A 20927-nucleotide genomic window follows, 5' to 3' on the forward strand; every position below is an offset into this window, starting at 1 on the left:
CTTGGAGAAAGGTTATTAAAATTTGTAAATTAGGTAACCAGATAAAAATACTCAGATGGTGTGCCTTTGATTCAGCTTTTAAACCAAACAAGATTGATGGGAGATTTAGAGGATTTACCCGTGTTTCAGAGTTTTGAGGAACTTCAGAGATCTAATGGGTTGGCGAGGGAATGACTTCTTTAGATATCTACACGTTAGGGCCTATTTCAATCAAAAATATACAGTATGTGGCAATTGGGAAACAGCCAAACCAAGACTGTTTAATGTGTTTTTGTCCTTGCTGAAGTCAGGTTCATGCAAGAAACTTGTTTCCATACTGTACAATGGTATTCTATCCTCTAAGCAAGGTGACACAAACTACATAAGAAACAAGTGGGTAAAAGAAAGAAATGTATCTATCTCAACTGAAGTCTGGGAACAGGTTAACAAATTACACTGGATGACCTTGAGCTCCAATACATGGAGACAGTTCGATATTTTGTAACTCCAGTTCAGAAAAAACATCGGGGCAGCAGAGACGCATGTTGGAGACTCTGTGGAACAAACGGGGCAAATCATCATCACATCTTCTGGGGCTGTCCGGTGATTAAAGTTTTTTGGGAGCAAATGTGTTCCCACCTAAATAACATCTTTACTGAAAATTTCCATATAAATGTGAATCTCTATACTTAAGAAACATTTCATTTGATAACTGGACTCTCAAAGATAAAAAAAAAAACTGCTGTTATTGCTCTTGGCAGCAAGCAAAAAGACAATCACTAGAAAATGGTTAAAGCCTGAAGCACCTGCAGTTGAGGACTGGGTCAATATTGTACAGGACATTTACAGTTTAGAGAAGTTATCTTTTTCTGTTGAAGGTCGAAAGGAATCATTCCTCAGGATTTGGTCTAAATGGACAAATTATGTAAAACCAGTAATCCCTGTGGACTAAATATGTCTATCACATGCAAATACTGTTGTGCTGTGTATTGTACCCTGGTTCAGGCTTATGGCAAACTTATGCTCTTGACTGTGTTTTTCCTCTAACATAAGAAAGATCAGACCAGACCCACTCCTTCCCCCCACTCACTCTTCTCTTATGGATGTTTGGTTACTATACAAAAACCCTGGATTGGCTTATGTTATTCCTTCTCATACTTCCATTGGTGGAAGCTGGATTGTCCAAAGTAATTGTAACTTGCCTTTCCAAATAAAAGATTAATTTAAAAAAAAGAAATAGTATGAAAATAGTAAAATCACATGAAGTTTTGGACATTTCACACCTGACTTTTTCAGGTATGAACTGCTGCCCATCAACGTATCCTGTGCAGTGTTTTATAAAAAAAAAAATTTGTACCCACTTTGACAACGACAATATAAAGTAATTGTATATTCTACTCACAATCTACTGTATGGAAATGTGGTTGCATGACTAATAAATAATATCTACTAGAAGGAAGTCATTAGAGTGTAGGTAATTTCACCCCATTGTAGTTCAGACCAGTTAAACCTTTTCTTCATTTCTGGGGTATAAAATTGAAATTCCTATCAGAGGGAATTATGTATCAACTAATTTATCAATTTGTCCCCACCAGGAAGACTTTTTTTATTTTACTGAACATTGGAAGTAAATTTCTATAACCTAATACAAGGAAAGGTGTTAATAAATAATATCTAACAGAGGGTCCCGATCATTGTGCCACTTTGCTACTTCTAACTTTTCCAAATTTGGTGCACACATCAGTTCAAAGTTGGCTATTTCAAGTTATTGTCTATATTCTAGAAATAATCTATATAAGATGTAAGCCTTTTTATTAACATTTATCTCTAAACTAAAAAAGATTAGGCCTTGGTTTTATAAATATATCAGTAAGAAACGATTTGTTTATAGATACAAAATAGAAGTTGGAAGTGAATAACACATAAGGACTAGGTTTGAAATGGGAGTAAGTGTTGACAAACAGGTAAATTAAACCAGAACTTAGAATTACTTCGGTTTGATCAGCAGTCAAAATCTGCCATATATCAAAATGGTAACCAGTAACTATAAAATATTCACATTATATTACAAAATTATATTAAATAATATGCAATTTGAACATTTACTTTGTTTATCTAGTTTATCACAATCTGAACATTTTCAGCAAAATAAATAGATGCCCAAGTAACTTTGGGTCAGTTTGTCCCATTTGCCAGTTTGTGCCTTCATACATGCATTTCATTTGTATTTTTCGCTTGTTTCTTTTGAATGTTTTCATGAATTATGGTGGTAAATAGTCACAAAATGTTCAAATCTCACACAGTATATTTAAATGAACTTGTATATTATTATCTGATATGTAGTATTATATCCAACTCCAATTTATTTTGGTTCTGATCCCAGTTTGGACGAGTTGATTCATATAAATTATAACATATACATCTCATCAAACTCTGAGCAAACTCCTGCTGTTGTCCCCTGGAGTAATATTACTATTTACAGCGTACTATATATAAAATATAGAGAATTAATTTTAATTTTCCCAGTTGAGTACAAATTTATATATGGTAAGTATAAAAAGTCCAGTGGTAGAGAACACCCTTTTGTACAAGAAAAAACTGAATCCTAAGCGATCAGAACGCATTTCTTTCATGTGACTCCTGTTGTTTTTAGCTTGTTGGGTTCAGACTCTCTATGACAGAACATTTATCTCATCTGTATATTCCGGTGCTATGTGCCAGCTGTACAAACACTGTGTGTGTTGCACTGCTGCCTGTGAAAAGGAGTTTAGCTCCTTTTTCAGAGTGTAGGCACACGCAAGCTTCAAAGATGAGGCACAACTGCAGTCGTCTGCAGTCGTCTGCAAAAATAAAAATCAGAAGAGACAGCTACACTTGAAAAAGAAAATTTCACATAATGAATATGTGGAGTGTGGGTCAAGAAAAAAGTATTTTAATGTTGTACAGAGTCTTGCACAATAAATCTGTGGGTAAAAATATGATGAAAGAATTTGAGGAGGATATTAGTTTTTGAGTTTAATAATAGGTTAGACACAGGGGTGTAATAACATTATAACATCACAATATTTCTAGTCTAGTCTTGTGAAATCACACTGTTGAGTCGGCAGTTACAAAAGCACTGAAGAAGCCTCCATCACTTTTTAAATAGGTTTTGTGCCAAAGGTTTTATTACTCACTACACTAGAACAAAAAATGTTGACAGAGGGACAGAAAAGATGTAAAGGATTTGTCCTATATTTACGTTATTAGCTGCTAATATAATAAAGGCTATTTCAAAGTTTTCGATGCCTGAACTTGATCTCATTTTTTTTTGGTTAACAATCTAAAACATAGGCTAATTAAACTTAAGCTGGATAAGATGAACAGTGTAGGATAAATAAATCAATATACATTTTTTAACTACAGAACATGATCATGTCAATTTATAGTATTAATGTATGGACTACACTCAAATTATAGTGAAACCATAGTCAATCTTGATATATTAAAGTAGTTTATACACTGTTCACAAATTCTTCAAAACATAGTTTGTTGTTTGTGAAAGTTTTCATCGCTTTGTCAAAATAAAAAAGGAATCCTTGAGCTTTACAGTTTTTCCCCCAAATTATTGCTAAAATCACATTTTGTTCTCATCTACCTGATACTGTGCAACTGTCTCGTTTTATGAGCTGGTTGTACTCGTGGCAACCATTTAGAGAGGAACAGCTCTCTAAATGTAGACCTCTTTCTATCAACAAATCCCAACAATGTCCAGATAAAGTGGCTGCTTACAACTATGAAAAACGTCCAGAGGAAGTCTGGGAAAAGAAACATGTGGGATCCAGAGGTTACAGAAGTTCTGCCAGCATCAGAGCTCAACCGCAAGGGCCGTTTCTTTGTGGCCAGTCGGACCCACATGAAGGGACCAGATTCAGAGATGGACGCCGCCTCCAGGCACCAATGCGCGGTCAGATGCATAAACAGACTTACTCAATAAAATCTGTCAAAAATATCTGTAACCCCATTTTATGATGTTGGTGGGGGCAAACATCCATTCTTTGAGAGCTTTCATACATTTTACAGTATCTTTTATGTATTTTGAGCAAAATGTATCCACAAAAATTAGGACCAAAACAAGAAGCATAAAAATACAGCAAACAAACTCAGATTTGGACGGAATCCAGAGTTCCTACGCATTTTTAAATTTAGATCATTTCCAGACTCAAAATTCAAGGGTTGCTTTTTTAAGTATTTTTTAAAAATATAACTGTAAAACTTCTCTGTGAATCTAGGGCAAATATTTCTACAGGTCAGAACCTTCACAAAATCCAAATAGACTTAAGGATATATTGGATAAGATCCCTGTTTGTATAGTCGCTTCTTATTGTGATCTAATAACTTTTCCATCAATTTCCAGTAGGGTAAGCAACTAACTGTCTCCGCTACTTCAATTTAGGAACATTTTAAGCACAAGATTTCTTCACAACAAAAATACTCTACATTGCTGCTTGCTTGTGAGTCATTCTGACAACAATAGTCCACCTCTGGACCACACATCCTGGTAAACTGCAGGCGATGTGTAACAACTCTGAACAATGGCCCCTCCTGACTTCACCTAATTCATCCCACACAGCTGGGTGACCTCGGTTTATGGACAGGAACAATCATCGTTTTTTTTTTTTAACGGGACACCATGAATGGGGGCCACGGATGACAACAATGGAGTGTACCTTTTAGAGGGTTACCATGACAACGGCTGCAGACAGAGTTATAGAGAGAGAGCGAGAGCGAGAGGATGACAGAGAGTGCAGGTTCGTAGCTCTGCGCAGTGTGCCTCCCAACACTGGTGCTCCACTTTTCATCTCGTAATGTTTTATTCCATACAAAGAGGACCTGACCAAACCAGGAACAATCGCATCATGGCTCTGAGGGTCTCATCAGTTAACATGAAGCTCCTCAGATGCTTTGTTCCATTATGCATTAACATAAAGCCTGACTCTGCCAGACTCGAAGCCAAGAGGCAGCTAAAAGGGCGTAGCATGTTCAAGTCAGCTACTCTTAGGGAATATGTTGCTGTGTTAAAGCTTTACATGTAACGTTATGATAGTCATCATCAGTGGTTCAAGCACATACAGTCCCCCTTCCTCTACAAAGAAACCCATATTCATGTTACCGAAAATATCCAGCACAATCAGATGAAATCAATCAAGTTCAACCTCAGTTAAGTCAGAGATGGTGCTGCAAATCTGTGTGAGCACCGACAACATCAACACCAAGCATGACAAGCAAAACAAATGGCATAAAAACACACATATATGTACAGAGGTACCTTTTTCTTTGACCATGACCATTTGAATCCAGGCACAGCTGCAGCAGAAAACTCTCTGACCATCAGCTGGCAGTAACACAGGAGCTGCAGGAACCTTTTTATAGTCAAGATCGAAGAGCTATAAAAAAAAATAAAATAAGGAAAAAAAGAGCCGAGACTCCAGAGGACCAGAGAGAGAGGCAGAAAGAGAAGTGTAGACGCTTCCAAGCTCTCCTCCCGAAAACACAGCGACAGCGTGGGGTTTGCCTCCTGACTGCCTGCTTTTCTCCCACCTCTCCTCCTTATTCTCCTCCTCCCACTCTTCCCTACTCCTCCCCTCCTGCTCCCTCTCTCCCAGCCCCTCTGTTGTGTCAGACTCGCCCTCATTGCTGCAACAAAGTGGCCGCTGCTGCTGTGTGACCCCAAATAATCAAAACACATCAATTCAAAAGATGGGGAACCATATGTTTTTTAATTTTATTTTTTGGGGCCCAAATAAACTAGGAAAATTGTCTCTGTTTTATTTTTTTCTATTTGTGCTTTCTTAATTTTTTAATTGGCTAAAGTAACATTTTAGACTGCATGGTTATGAATTTATCACACCTTCTGCATAAACGTTCAGTTTATGAATTTTCAATTGGCATTTAGCATTATGAAGACACTAAAAATGCAAAAGTGTCATAAATGTAGATATTGTTATTGTAGTAAGCTATTATATAATGTGATTTTATCTGTTAATGAAGAAATGGCATTAGTAAAAAAAAATAGTGACAGTAATGACATTTTTACAACATTGTGCTTGTTAAGGGAAGATAAACAATAAAACTGAATATCATTTTTTAAAATAAACAATGTAAATAATATATTAAAGTAGAAAATACCAATAAATAAGCAGACAACTTAAACTGGTTGATAGGGTAAATGTATTGCCCTATACACAAGAATATTTATATTTACATTTATCATTCATAAAAGATATATTTTTACTGAAAACTTTCTATAATGGAAATTAAGTGAATTAAGAATAATAAATTAATTTATAATAATAAAATACAATAATAAAGTGAATATTTTTTTATCTTAACAATATATTTAATTTTTTATTAGAAATATTTACATTCTCTCTATGTTTTATTTTAATGTAAAGTTATGTAGAATTTAAATAATATCCATTCATGCACCAGAATTAAAAAAATAATACTTACATTATAAAATTAAATTGTACAATTTTAAACACCATGTTAGCCATTGATCTGCATGCAAGTTAGCAATCCATAACCTACTTTGGAAAAAATAAAACTTAAAAAAAGATAGTGGTATCTCATATAAGGAGTGACTAATACAACGTATTACAATTAGCTGTAAGATGTAAAATTCAGTAAAAAAAAAAAAAAAGAAAAAAGAAAAAAGTATCTATGTAATGGTTAGTTTTTGGTAAATAAGCCAAAAAAAAAGTCCATTAAAATAGATACACAGGACAGAGAACACTGTTAAATTTTTTTTAATAAAATAAAAGATTTCAGAAGGGCACTTTTTTGTCCACAGGAAACAGGGCAGGCACTCTAGCACCTCCTAGTGTCTATTTATGCATGTTTCAGTGGAAGACAACAGAAGGATCAATGGAGGGACATAAAAACTACACCAACTTAATCACTGAGGCTAATTAAAACTAAAATGCTTCAGAAAATGAATTGATAACTGGTAATGCTTAATACTACATTGATGGAACCTAAAGTTTATGAATTTAGTTGTTGTCAGATCTGCGAATCACCATACACTAAAGCCAGCTACAGTCCTTCGCTGTCCAGTCAGTTCGTTGGAGAGCAAAGGTGGCCATCTAAGGTTGCAGGTTAGACTTATCATGATTGCTGGCGTGAGCTTTGTGTGAATATCTTCAGTGGATCCTTGGAAATCCAATTAAAGCAGGAACAGAGTCCACTGAACATCCCAACTCTTACCTCATCTCTTCCTTTGATAAGAGAAGAGACTCTTTTTGTCTCTTTACATAAAATTACCAAGATTAATCTCCTTCAACACTAAGGCTTAGCCTGAGTCCAGCAAATTCGGACTGTGATGTGTTAAGGTTTGCTCTCTTGAGAGAAAACAGCTTGTCCTGTTAACAATCGACTCTATGTGAACACCACTAGGAAAATAGAAATTCCCAAGCAGCAGCAATTATGGGCCAAGCGGTTACTGATTCATCTGTACTTCTCCGCGTCTAAAAAAATGAGAAGGCGTTTGTCAGCAGTTACCTTCTCCTTATTTGCTGAGGCAGCATCTCATTATGCATGCTGGGTGTTTCATTCAGTGAAGGGAAAAACTGTGCCATCTTCTGGTTGCCCGTCAGCGTGCATTTGTTTCCACAAGACGTTGACATAAAGCAACTGAGACTTGCCAGTGAGGTCAATGGAAAAAAATACAGTCCCTGGTGGTGAATTCTCTCTGCACTCCACCCTTTTTTATTATGAAGACAGGGAGGTGTTTTAGGAGTGCGTAAAGCCATGAGAAGCTCAGTAAAAAGTGGGAGTTTTCTACTGCAGCCACTAACAGCAACTCAAAGATATCTTGTTACTGTGTCTACTTTAAGAGGCCCATTATCATCCTGCCTCTTTTAATAATCTTCATCCGAGCTGAAGGACATTCGTGCTTACAAGGAGTTTGCCAAGAGCAGCAATTATCCTTGGATGAAAGGTTTCTGTTGTGTTTTACATGTCAATGATTCACGTCTGACTGTTCCTTAACGACCTTTCCAGTGATAACTTGATCATTTCGGTGAAGGAAAACCACACAATTTGAGTCTTGGCTTCCGACTCCTGAGTAAGCTGGCATTACTATGCATGAGGTCACATGTAGAGTAACAACTGTGCTTTGTGTGGACAGGCTCCACCGTTATTCCCTGCCTTGATTATTTAAGGATCTTGGAATGTATGGGAGAGATATACTCTCTCACACACAGAAGCTGATAAGAAAAGGAAAAGAGAAACAACTTGGAAGAACTCCTGAACTCTTGAAAAGCACAGAGGAAATTCTTTGACGTTGGATAATGACAAACGGTTCACTAGCTCACGGTTATTTTAAAAAAGGTTGCAAACAGAATCACCTCTTTGAACGCAACCATGTGCAGTCAGCTTCACTTCTCACAAAGTTTTCTTTCACTCCAGATCCATTGTTGTTGCTGTTCTGCTATTGTCCAAGTATAAACTATCTGACACCAAGTCAGAAGAAAGGAAATTGCTTACAACATTAAAGAACACAGAGTATGCTAGTAGCTGGACGATTGATGGAATACCAAATCACTGTCTAGTGTAAAGTGAAAATAATGTTCCCAATGGTAGTAAGGGTGCTTACAAAGAAAAAGGTATCTGTTCCAAAATCAACCCTTTCAAACACAACTGAAAACTGCAGCTCTAGACATGGGGAAGCCCAAAACCATTGGGAGAAAAGTTTTACTTTCACATTAGACAAAGATACTGCTGTTCCCACTGTCAAGCACAGTGGTGGTGCCATCATGCTGAGGGTCCATTTTAAATTCTCTGGATCTAGTGAATTCCAAAAAGTGGATGGAATAATGAAGGAGGACATGGAGGTGGAATACCTCCAAATCGTTAAACTTCACCTGAAATCAACACTCAGACCTTTAAAACCTGGAAACAAATGGGTGTTCAAACAGGAACTGGTGCTGCACAAAGCAGATTTACATCAAATTTGAGAAGTGGCATGGATTTCTGCAGCTTCCTAGGAGACATTTGAACAAATATTAGTGAGAGGCTGAGATTTCAGCCTGTATGTATAATTTTGATCTTCTTTTATTACAAAATCATACAAAGTATGTCTAGTTTCTAGTGCAAGTAACTTAAAACACTTGTAGGCAATTCTATTTGTATTTTTTTACGTATAACAAGAGTGAAACATCTTTTCGATATTTTTTAAATTTGTTTTGAGAAGGGTATTTTCTGCCATGTTCAATCCAGGATCCAAAATAAATTCCCACTTGTGACTGCATTTTTCACTTTTCTAACTCATTGCAGCTATATATGATATAATAGGTCCACTTTTAAAAAAATAACAGTGATATGAATAACTAAAAGCCCAAATTTGTACAATCGGATGTAAACAAAATATTACAGGTTGTATTTTTTTGTTACTTATTACATACGTCTGCAGTAGAAGGTGCATTATTTGCATAATGCTGAGCATAAAAAGCTGTTTAAAGTTTATGTTTCAAATCAAATATTTAAGTCCTAAAACAGAAAGAAGATGCTTCCTTTATTTACATACAAAAAACAACATGCCAAAAGTAAAATGACCGTTATACAGCTGTGTCTGGCTTGAAGTCAGAGAATGTGTAAAATCTGTAAATCTTGATTTGTCCTGGTGCCCAGTGCTGTAATCCTGATGTAAGCCACCCTGTCGCCTACGTCTGCTGGGCAACATCCAGAGGACCTGTCCTCGCACATGGGTTTGCTTTACATAATGACTGGAAAAGTCTCAATTAATTCCAGACTTTTACAGTAAATATTTATTTTTGTACAGTTGGAAAGTTGTTGTTACATAACTGGGGCACATAAGCTCATCATTTAGGCTCTAATTATTTACTGTCAATTGATTCTTCCACAAATTAACTGATACTAAAGTGGGCCCCTTCTTCTTACTAAACCACATCTACCTACTATTCCAAAAGAGACCAAATTTTATCTCATTTTAAACATACTTTTCTTTAAGCTCACAATTCTTTATAATATTTTAATTGGTCTGATATAATTGCAACTTTAAATATTGCGTTTTTATTACCTGTAAGCAGAAAATTCTCATAGTTACAAGACATAAAAGCTTAATCTAGATATTGTATTATTGATGAGTTACTGCAATAAATAAATTAATCAGTATATTCTTATTTATTGAATAAAGCATTGTAAACATAAATATCAAGCTGTAGATAGCAATAGATAACGAAAATAAAAGTTAACTAACAGAAAATGTGCTAGTTTACATTAAAACAGCAATTATACCAACAAATTGCCTTAGTTTATGCAATGATTTTTAAAGTTGGGCTATTTTAGAGACCAGACAGAGCTCTGTAGAGGGTTAGATGTTGAAGGTGGCGTTTTGCCCTACCTGTAGTGACATCATTCAATCTCTCACTGAGGTAATAATCATCTGGGTTGAGGAAGGGAAACTGCTCCATGTACTGTTTGGGAATGAGGTAGAGCACCTCAGCTACGTGTCCATCCTCGATGATAGACATCCGCTTCACTGAGCTCTTGCGTTTCACTCGAACCCGGTTGACCCGGTGGACGCTGTGACTGCGGCTGGAGCTGCACAGCTTTCCCAGGCTGTTGAGGTTTGGCAGAGTGGGCATGGTTACCCTGCTCTCCTTCGACTGTCCCACAGAAATGCAGGTAGAAGTCAGTTGCTTCTGGACTCAGCGCTGTTCTGAAATCTGTCCCTCTTCGGACATCAGGAACTTGAGTTGTCAAAGAAGCAAACGACGAAAATAAGGAGAAGATTGAGGAGCAAACTCAGCCCAGCTCATCGTTAAATCATGGGATCCATTTCACATGTGCTGCAGGTACGAGAAGCGGAGAGATGGAGATATCAAATAGCAAGCAGCAGGTATGAGAGTGCATCCTGCTGCAGGTGAAGCCGAGCAAGACAGAAGCTTGCACTGTGAGTGTCTTCACCCCAACCAGCCTGGTGCCATAAGCAGCTTAGGGTTGACGTTCAGCCTGATTATGTTCTGTGTGGAGTTAGGTTTGTCCATGCCAAGTTTGTTTACCCAGTGATGGGTGGGAGAGTCACTACCCGAGTCCTTTATAACCCAAACATGTTTAATAAAGAGCCCCAATTTGGCCCAAACTATGCAAAAAGCATTCTTTTTGCTCTAACTAAAATATAAATATTCAGCTTAAATGGGCAGTACAGTGTGGTAGTTGTTAATATTGTTGCCTTGCAGAAAAAAAAGACGTGGGTTCAAAACCTGACTGAATCCTTTATGTGTTAAGTGCACGGGTTCACCACAGAAACTGTTCATTGCACCATCTACTATGAATGTTAGAGTTAACTGGAATTTTTAAGAGTGTTTTCACACCCTATAGTCCAGTACACTCAGTTTGATTGGGGACCAAAATTGCAACATTTGTTACATTGTCAGCTGCAGAGGTTCGCTTTCACGCTGCACTGTGTAAAACAAATTAAAGCCTTTGAAAAACCTGTTTGGACCCTCACATGTGGTGACTTGGCTTCACCAAGAAACACTGAAGGAAACGACACAAAAACATGAACTCAACTTCCTTCTTCATGAAATGTAAATGATGTCAGTTTTTAGTAGTTGTAGGATTTCACTTTTACCATTGGTAAAAGAGACGAGCCATTTCTCCCGCTACTACTAGAATCATGTGTTTGTTTTGAAGGAATTTACCCAGAATGCCCTCCTCTATAGTCTAGTTCCTGCTTAAACTCTACTACCAAAGTTTACTTCAATCGAGACCAAAGTTTGCTTTTTAGATCCACATTATAATTTGATTGCACATTCATACCTCCCCCAACAAACCAGACTTTCTAGGCAAATGAACCAGAGTTCATTTAAAGTGGACTAAATAGGGCTGGTGCGAGTGCATCCTAAATTACCTGTTCCCTGCCAACCTGCTGGCTGACTGCAGGAGAAAGGCACCAGCTACGCCCATCACTGTGCATGGCTTAAGATGGTCTAAGAAAAGCTTGCATGGAATACATCTAAGACTGGATTAGTTTACACCATCAAAGGGACTCAGGGCAAAAGAGGTCAACAACAACCACAGTTCTTTCAGCAGACCGCAGTACAAAGCTCCTTTAACTAATCACCATCAGTAAAAGCACAGCGAAGTCCAAAAATGTTCGCATTGCATTGTTGCAATTAAATGAGCAATTGTGCAACTGTGCATATTTGATTCTGAGTCAGACCCAAAAGCAGAAGAAGTGGAGCATCTTGCTCACTCATCAAGAATGCAGCAAGTGGTTTCTGGAAGTCACCAAAAAACATTTGTCCTTTCCCGCAGCCATTGTACAAGTGCATACAGCTGTAAAACCAGCTAACCAAAATTGTTGGAGATTCACTTGGGTTGCTGGATGAGGGGCAATGCCCGCCAATTGTGACTTAACAGTTGGAAAGTTTGTGAAAAAGCAAATTTTCCAGACAACAAAAAAGATAATAGGGGCAGAATGGAAACACACTCTACACCTTTAAGATAGGTACTTGTTAAAAAATACATATCTTTCCCAAAATACCTGTTGAAGGAGCACAGGTATTGCTCCTTCCACATGACTAGTTAAATTGCATGGAGCAGAAAGACTATTTCAGCTTTTTAAACAATCAAAGCATCTTCAATGTAAATGAAGGATGGAAGAATGTTTAATTTTCTTCATGACCCAGATATAGAAGGATGTTTTCTTGGAAATGCGAGTCTGCATGTGGTTAATTTTTAATTGAGATGGGAAATGACAGATGATGCAAATGTGGAATCTTGAAAACATACTAAGATAACTTCATAAAGCATAAAAAAAACACAAGAGCAAGATTTTGTGGAGGGATAAATGATAAAAGGTATTGCCATACAAGTATTGCTGCTTTTTTTCTTTAAATACATATTATTAGCTAAAATAAAAGCGACAGCCTTTTCCATTGCTGAGTATTTATCAGACAGATAAGGTTGATGCCACTTCTGTTTCAGGTTCAACAAAATAAATAAATTAGACAACAGACATGATAGAAATCAGCGGACAATGACAAAGCACAAAAGAACCTTTTAGTCTGGAGATGCATGATTCAGGCTCAGAAAACTGCTTTGTCTAAGAGGGAGGACAAAGCGGTCTTCCCCGGAGTTCAGCTGAGTTTAATATATACACTGCCTGCTGCTGCTTATGAACACAGTGGCAGAGTTTTAGTCTGGAGAACAGAAAGAGAGACAGACCAAGGAGAACCTTACGCCCACACACCCAAACACACACCTCAGAGTAGCCGGGGACATGGCACTCTGCTGCATTGGACATTTCCCTCTAGTCGTAAACCACTCTGCTATAGCTCCATCACAACTACCCATTGTCTCAGAAATCCACACAAACATCTAGAAAATTACAAGCTTCCCCTGCACACTGAAAACAAACATTTTCACACAGACTCTCTTCTTTTTACAACGCAATCCAAACCGAAACAAAGCCCCCACTACCATCTCCTTCATCTTTACCACTCTGTCTTACCATCCAGCCCGAAGCAGGAGGTGATTTTCTGGGCGTAGTTGCACAGCCCGTCGTAGCCAGGCTGCTCCTGCTTCAGTGTATGCCTCTCCTCCATCTCTGCTCAATCCCACACACTCTGTCCCGTCCGGCAGTGCTTTCACTCTCTCCTCTGTTCTTCAATTATTCAGGCTTTTGCCAGGACACGTGCATGCGCACGACTTTCTCTTATTCGCACATATACAAACACACACACACACACGCACAGAGTCACACGGGGGGGAGAAAAGTGCTGAGGCAGAGGGTCGTGTTGTCTTGCAGCCTGAGCAAACCCTCTCCTGTGGTAGGAAAAGGAGGAGGCATCAGATTGGGTTACTGCAGAGTGCCTCCCTTTTTTTTTGATCCACCATTGATCATTTAGATTGCACTGCAGTGTAACAGGTATGCTATACAGGATATGCTACCTCAGCTCTGGGATAGGGCAGGGAAAATCCAGAGACGTGCCAGGTAGGAGGGTGGTGAGGGTGAGGGCTTTCTGAAGCCTGGCAGGCCTTTAAATGATTTCTGTGGTATCTAATTATGAGAGAAACAGCAAACCAGTCATGTCTTTTGAAGAAAGGAATAATAGAAGGAACCATGGTTTTCACAATTAAGTTACATCTAATTATCTTCCTCAATTGCAACCCATGACTTTCATCTTTAAAACTACAGCACTAGACATAATTCTACTGCAGCGTCTTCAAAAGAGGGACGCTGCAACTTAAAAAAAAACAGCAATGAAAAAGAACTTGGTTTAGAAAGGTGTGTGTTTTTATATAGATCCTAACCTGCATATATTTAAAGAATTAATTTTTGGATAAGGCCTATTTATGCCAGAATTGTTAGAAAGACAACAATTCTTTCTAATTTGGTGATAATTTATACTATCTACAAATTCACAGATTGTAGATAGTATAAACTCCAATTTTCTTCCAGACGTTGAATAAGTAAAAGGAGTTGAAGGAGTAAACAAGCGGTTTGAAACCAGAAAATTTAAAGGAATTTCATTAGAGACTCATTCAATACAATTTGTAATAAAGCCTAGTCCACACATAGCTAGATAGCTGAAAACTAAGACATTTCTATTTATTTTGGCCTTCCATTCTCATAAAAACTCTGCTTTATACCACTAAAAACGATTATTTATTAAACCTCTCACCAAAGTGGAGATTTGAGAAAATTCTGTTTATGTTTTGTGTGTACATTGGAGATTTAGGGTTACAGTCAGCGACAAATAATGTGACCATACTGTATATCTGCATACTTGCTTTGACATGATTCTCAATTCACGTTGTCTTGTGTTTTTATTAATTTTATATCATAATACGCTATTTAAAAGTAGCTATGTATCCACACAAATGAGCTTCCTGGTGCCATGTTTAATTCCTAACAGGAAGTCGTGGTTGCTTTGAAACAATCTGATTGGCTGACATACTTTTCAGCTTTGCGCTATAGTCGGTTTGGCGTGTTTAAAAGAACTCTCAAGAGTGGATTTGTGTGGGTTCATGTGAATAAAAATATTTCTGACACCAGTTCTGTGTGTACAATATTATATTTTAAAAATAAGTGATAGAGATTTTTGTTTTCATAAAGACCCAGCTACATTTGTACAAACCCTAAAGCAGTAAGAAAGCAAAATGTAGAAAAAGTGAAACGTGAATATTTTCCAGATCAACTGTAGGTGGCTCCATAAAAGAGGTTGTATAATTCTGACCCTGTGTTCTAACTCTCTAGCTTACCTAAAGCACACTCTAAAAAAGCAAGAATTTTACAAAACCTCTGCCACACACACTGAATGGTAAAAGCTGAGCCATCTGGTTTAACTTTTGTCGATTCTGATTTTCCAGAGCACAGTGATGGAAATGGAAAGATTAAATCATTACAACTAAGGTGACCTTCAACAATCCACTTAAGCTCCAGCTGCCCAGACTGAGCCGCATAATGGTCGTTAATAGCAGACTCATCCTGCTTACAGGTAGCAATGATTACGATAATGGATACAGAGAATAAACATAATAAATAAGTAAAGATTATGGTCAACTGACTGAGTAAAAACAGGAAATACAATGAAAACTGGAAAGCCCAGACAGAGTATGCCCGTAAGGATGTATTGCAAGGCGGTGTGACTAATGGAAAGGCATCAGAATCAAGGTAAGAGCTGATGGCCCTGAGCTGATAACAGGAGAGTGGAGGGTGGTGGTGGGGGTGGAGGAGCACATTAGGACTGAAAGCCCAGTGATGGTCTAATGATTTTTTATCTGTTTTTTTCTGTCTTTAAGAATTAAATCATCCAACATTTTATACTTTATTCCTTTATCAGTCAAGTTCAGCTAAGAAGCCATAAAAACAGGAGCAATGGAGGATATTTTCACATTAAATGAACAATATTAATGTAGAAATGAACTGATAATTAAAGCAGTGGTAAGGACTTGGATGTGTCAATTTTCTACAGAATATTCACATTCCTTGAGGTTTGTCATGTTTTGCCACTTTAAAACCACAAATTTCAGTGTATTTTGTTGGTATTTGTCGTTTAATGACTAACAGGAAAGAGCTGTCAAGGCACTGTTAAAACAAAACAAGAGTATTGGTCAGATCCGAAGTTTGGTTTTCAGACACTGATTGGAAATCAGAAGCAGCATTTGGACACATTTGTCCAGAATGAACAATTAAAAATGACAGTACTTACTGAAACACCATGGCACAGTGTGAGTGCAGATTTCTATGGACTACTTCCAAATGAAGAATACTTGCTTGTCATCATTGATGAGTAAACACTCTTCTTTTGTTGTAAGGATTATAAAACTGTATGAAGTAAACTTTTGAAGTTGAAGAGAGTTACAAATAATTCTCTATAAAGTGTTCTCGCTCAGTCTTCTGGCATTTAGCTAATTGAAATAATCTTTGTTGTATTTATTTATTTAGAATAACACACCTGAACAAGGAATGCAAAAGACACATTTTTTGTACCATAATAATCTTAACATGCTCGAAAAGGAATAGGAAGGAGTAAGAAACGTATGAGTTCCTACCCCATAAACTTATACCATATTTTTAGATAGATCGTCATAATTCTAACTAACCAGAAACAAGATCATTTTGGTCTGATTTAACTTCAGACAATAAGATGTAAACTTCTGGATTCAGTTGTACATCATCATGGCAATGTCAGCCTCTGACTTTCCACCCAAATCCAATTGAGAATCTGTGGCAAAACCTAGAAAGGGTTCTTATTTTTAAAGAGCTTAAGGTATTTCATGAAGATGACTGAACAAAAATATCAATTTCTAGATGTGCAAACCTGCTGGGCACATATCTTAGAAAACGTGAAGCTGCATTTGCAGCAAAAGATCAATTTTTAGGTATTTATGGGTAAAAAAAAAATATTGAAAGGCATGTATCATTTTCCATCCACTTCCCAAACATATAGTGCTGTGTGTTTTGGTCTTTCACATAAAATCACAACAAAATACATTTTAGTTGTTAGTTCTAATGTGACAAAATCAATCAGTAGAAATATTGTTGGACAGCACTGATTAAATACACAAAAAATTTGGATAAACTATTTTACACTGTAGGTCCTTTCCTCTTAAACACAGGATAGACAGAAACATGTAGACATTTTGGTTTCTTATGGATTGTCTAAAATGTTAATTTTAGAAATCTGTAATGCTGCTAACAGTCAAAAAGACGCACTAATAAAGCACGAGTTTCATACTGAGACACAGAAGTGAAGTCATATTTTGAAAAATTCAAGCGAAACATTTTTCCAGTTGTTTGTTCACCTAAGAGTTCAAATATAAAAAAAGAGAAAGATACACCTGCAAAATGTAAGACTACTGTGTCTACAGTGACCTTTTCTCAAACTAAACATGTTACAAATCATTTTGATGGTTCGCAGTCTGCATTTCTCTGCAGCGTGCATGCATTTTGATTCTCACATAAGATTTTTCCACAGCTTAAAAAAATGCTTTGTCCAAACACTGTATGCATCTTGTCGAAAACCATGAAACTTGAAATAAATCAAGATCTAAACCCAGTACATACACTTCAAATCAGTCTTGTGATGTTTTCATGTAAAGTGGAATGGAAGAGTGTTTTTATATACATTCTTCTTTGCTCTATTTTATCTAATTTCCAAAAGCTTTTTGCACAGATTAGTCCTTTATCTTTGAAATGCTACATCACAACAGTTTCTGTTCAACTCACTGAGTAAAAACCCAGTTTGAGTAAAAACGAAAGAAGACCAAATCATCAGTTTTTTATTAGAGATTCATTTATCAAGCTTTAACTGGTCGACCTGAGCTGTGTAGAACATTCCAGTCCTAATTCTATATAAAACTTTAAGTGTTGCAGATTTTGAAGTAAAACCAATCTAAAATCAAAGAAAGGAAATCACTTTACTGCACTTTACTGCACAGCTGAATTTTTCATGCCATTCTTTCATTCGTGACATTTGAATAACATCAGACTAAACCTCAAGTCCATGTTTTAAAGTCACATGTTCAGAACAAAAGAAAACCAACCACTTCTACTGAACTCTGCCAATCGATTCCAAGGAAAGTGGTCCAAACAAACTGATACCCAAAGCTTGATGACTGATACAAAAATCCTGCAGAGAGGATGCAACTGGATGTGTTGTGTATGTGAGCATCTTCAAAATTTTGAACATGTGTAGATCACAGAAAATTTGCAGTAAATTAACACTTGAGTATCCAGTACATGTTTTTGAAAATAAGTAAAGTTGAATGTTGTCTAATCATTCCAGAATAGGGAATACTTACTCTGCATGACTAATGAGTGACTGTTTGCAAGGATTTAACTACGCTTATGAGCTCTGCAGTGTTTACCACAGAGCTCCATCGATCTCCACCAGCAACCACAGAGGACAGATACAAGTGACCACATCGTTAATGTAAGGAGTTCAAAGCCATCCTAATACCCAGACTCAACCATACACAGCCTGAGGGAGCCATTTTCTGTGCACTATAGGAGACTTTATGCAAGGCTGATGTATTAGCCAGTAAAAGAATAAAGGTAACTGCATTAAATCCAGGAACTGCATTACTTTATATAATAAGACAGGGTTATGTCATAGTTGTGCTTTTTTAAATTAATTAATTAATTTATTTTTTCTTTTTCTGCAACTTTTGGTGAGTCAGTTGTAGACCATATGATCACATCCCACAGCTGGAGCTAGAGTCACCAAATCAGCACAAAACAAATATGCTGACACATAATCCACCTGCAGTATTTGCATAGAAAAAAAACCTTCTCCATATTTTGTTGTGTCACAACCTGTCTTCTGTGTTTTTATAGGAATTTTATGCAATAGACCAACACAAATATTGCATAATCATTACATAGAAGGAAAGGGTTTTTAATTTTTTTCCAAGTTGAAATCAGAAATGTGTTCGTCAACCTTTATACCCAGACCTCTAAATAAAATCAAATTGCCTTCAGAAGCCACCAAATTAGTGCAATTTAATTTTAACATGCATATAGCTGTTCTGTGAAGGCATTAAAATTTGTAAAAACATCATCACGAAGACCAAAAACCACAGCAGACAGGTTAGGAATTATATTCTTGGAGAGTTTAAAGCAGAGTTAGGTTATAAAACAACAACCCAACGTTTCCTGGGAGAAACTCTGATAGAGGCTGCAGATAAGTTCCTACCAGGATATAGGTTTGCCTTCCAGCAGGACATTGACCCAAAACATACAACAATGCAATTGTTAAAACTACTGTTAATGTTAGGATGGGCTAGTCAAAGTACAGACCTAAAGACTCTGGCAGGACTTGAAAACTGATCTTCATCCACCGTAGGCTAGTTTTCAAAGAAGAATATACAAAAGACAACAGAGGCTAGAGCTGCTAGACATGCGTCAAAGAATGTCCAACTGGTGGTTCTAAAGATATTGACTCAGGGGGAGCAGGCTAGAAATGCAGAACACATTTTCTTGTTTTTAAATTTTACAAAAACATGAAACCTAGCCTGAACTCCTCCTCTCGTCCAGCGAATGCAGGAGATGAGCGGTTCAGACAATGGATGGACAAAAACCCAAACACAAAATCTTCCCACAGCATGATCCTTTCTGTTTACTAATTAGGAAAATTATTGAATTTCTTTTTCAGTTTGATTTGGAGATGTCCAAATATAGTGGAACAACCACAAATGCACACCAAACTTTAGGGTGTCATTTTTAAATAATTATAGAAAACATTTTCATTCCAATTTGCAGTTATGCACTACTTCCTGTTGGTCTATTACGTAAAATATAAAGAAATATATTCAACTCTCAACTTTGCTGAAAAGTTTAAGGAAAATAGCAAAATTTCTAACACCAGACAGCAACCAAAAGGAACGGATGTGAAACTCTTTCAGTTCGCAGCTTTCCACCAGTGATGGTACGGACAGTCATACTTATAGGTCCAGGTTACAGTATATACCCCAAAGATAAAGTTAAAAGAAAATCTAAAGCTGCAGCAGTGGAAGGTGTAGTTTCAGTATGCACCAGTGTAACCTACTTACAAACCAAGTGTCATTATCAGAGTCCAGAGCTTCAAGCCGAGGCGAAAAAGGCTTTTCCCCTCCATCAAATATTCTTGAACCAAGACCAGCCTCTTACCCAGTATAAACCGTGGGACTTTTTGGCTTGTTATGAAGGCTTCTGCGGCAAAATATATACTCACCTCTAGCAGACATGCCCGGTAGGTAGAGCCTCTTTTCCTTTGCTGAGATTGAATAGTTAGGAGAAGCAGTCCCGGTTCAACAGCTTTAAGGAAGCTTGGGGAAAACAATAGCTTATCTTTGCGTTAAGTTTTTCCAGTTATTAAATGGCATTTAACGCAGGGAAACATTCTGCAATGAGGTGGACTGGAGAAGAATGCGCGATGGAGAAAGCACTTTCCAGCTGCAGGGCGTGTCCTGGAAAAGACAGCATCCTTTCTTTTTTTTATGTCCCAGCCAGTTTCTGTCCATATTTGAACATGATATCAGGTAATTACAGTTATTTATGGAGTCGTATTTGAAATGCCTCGTCTGCAGCTGGATTCAGCCCTCATGAGAGAGCCGAGAGCCTGCCTGTTCTCTGTCTGGGATGACTGCGCGGTTCTCACGTAGTACGGGTTAAATTACAAACTTGACAGCTACGGTGGAGAAATTCTTACATATATTGGGGCAAATTTACAGTTAAAGTACCGAGAGAAACCTCCACCCCTGTAAATACTCAATGCAATGCACAAAGGAAGCGTGAGCTCAGTCTCGCTTGGGAATATTACGGCGGTTTGAGGGAAAATATTTACAGCTGGTGTATTAATCTTTCGTGAGCAGTGGTCACTATAGCTGACAGTTATCCAAAAGTCATTTTTTTTGCTTGTGTTTGTGTTCGTATTGTTGTCAGGCATTTTAGC

General features: G+C 37.3%; 1 protein-coding gene across 13 annotated transcripts in view; it reads right to left on the reverse strand.

Moving 5' to 3' along the window:
* Positions 1 to 20573, reverse strand: part of ablim1a (actin binding LIM protein 1a) — a 52906-nt gene extending 32333 nt beyond the window's left edge. For 5 of the 13 annotated variants that reach the window (XR_004337866.1, XR_004337867.1, XM_032553566.1 and 2 more), the window contains exon 1: positions 13499 to 13744. Coding sequence is in view for 11 of the 13 variants with exons in the window: in XM_032553566.1 (XP_032409457.1) it covers positions 13499 to 13592 (94 nt within the window). In the remaining 2 variants the exon portion in view is untranslated. Of the gene's footprint in view, positions 1 to 5287; positions 5554 to 13498; positions 13745 to 20207 lie in introns of those variants that run through there. The other 8 variants (XM_032553560.1, XM_032553557.1, XM_032553558.1 and 5 more) reach the window with 7 other exon arrangements.
* Between the last annotated feature and the right edge of the window lie 354 nt (positions 20574 to 20927).

Source organism: Xiphophorus hellerii, chromosome 22 (assembly GCF_003331165.1).
Source record: "Xiphophorus hellerii strain 12219 chromosome 22, Xiphophorus_hellerii-4.1, whole genome shotgun sequence".
Classification (NCBI taxonomy): Eukaryota; Metazoa; Chordata; class Actinopteri; order Cyprinodontiformes; family Poeciliidae; genus Xiphophorus; species Xiphophorus hellerii.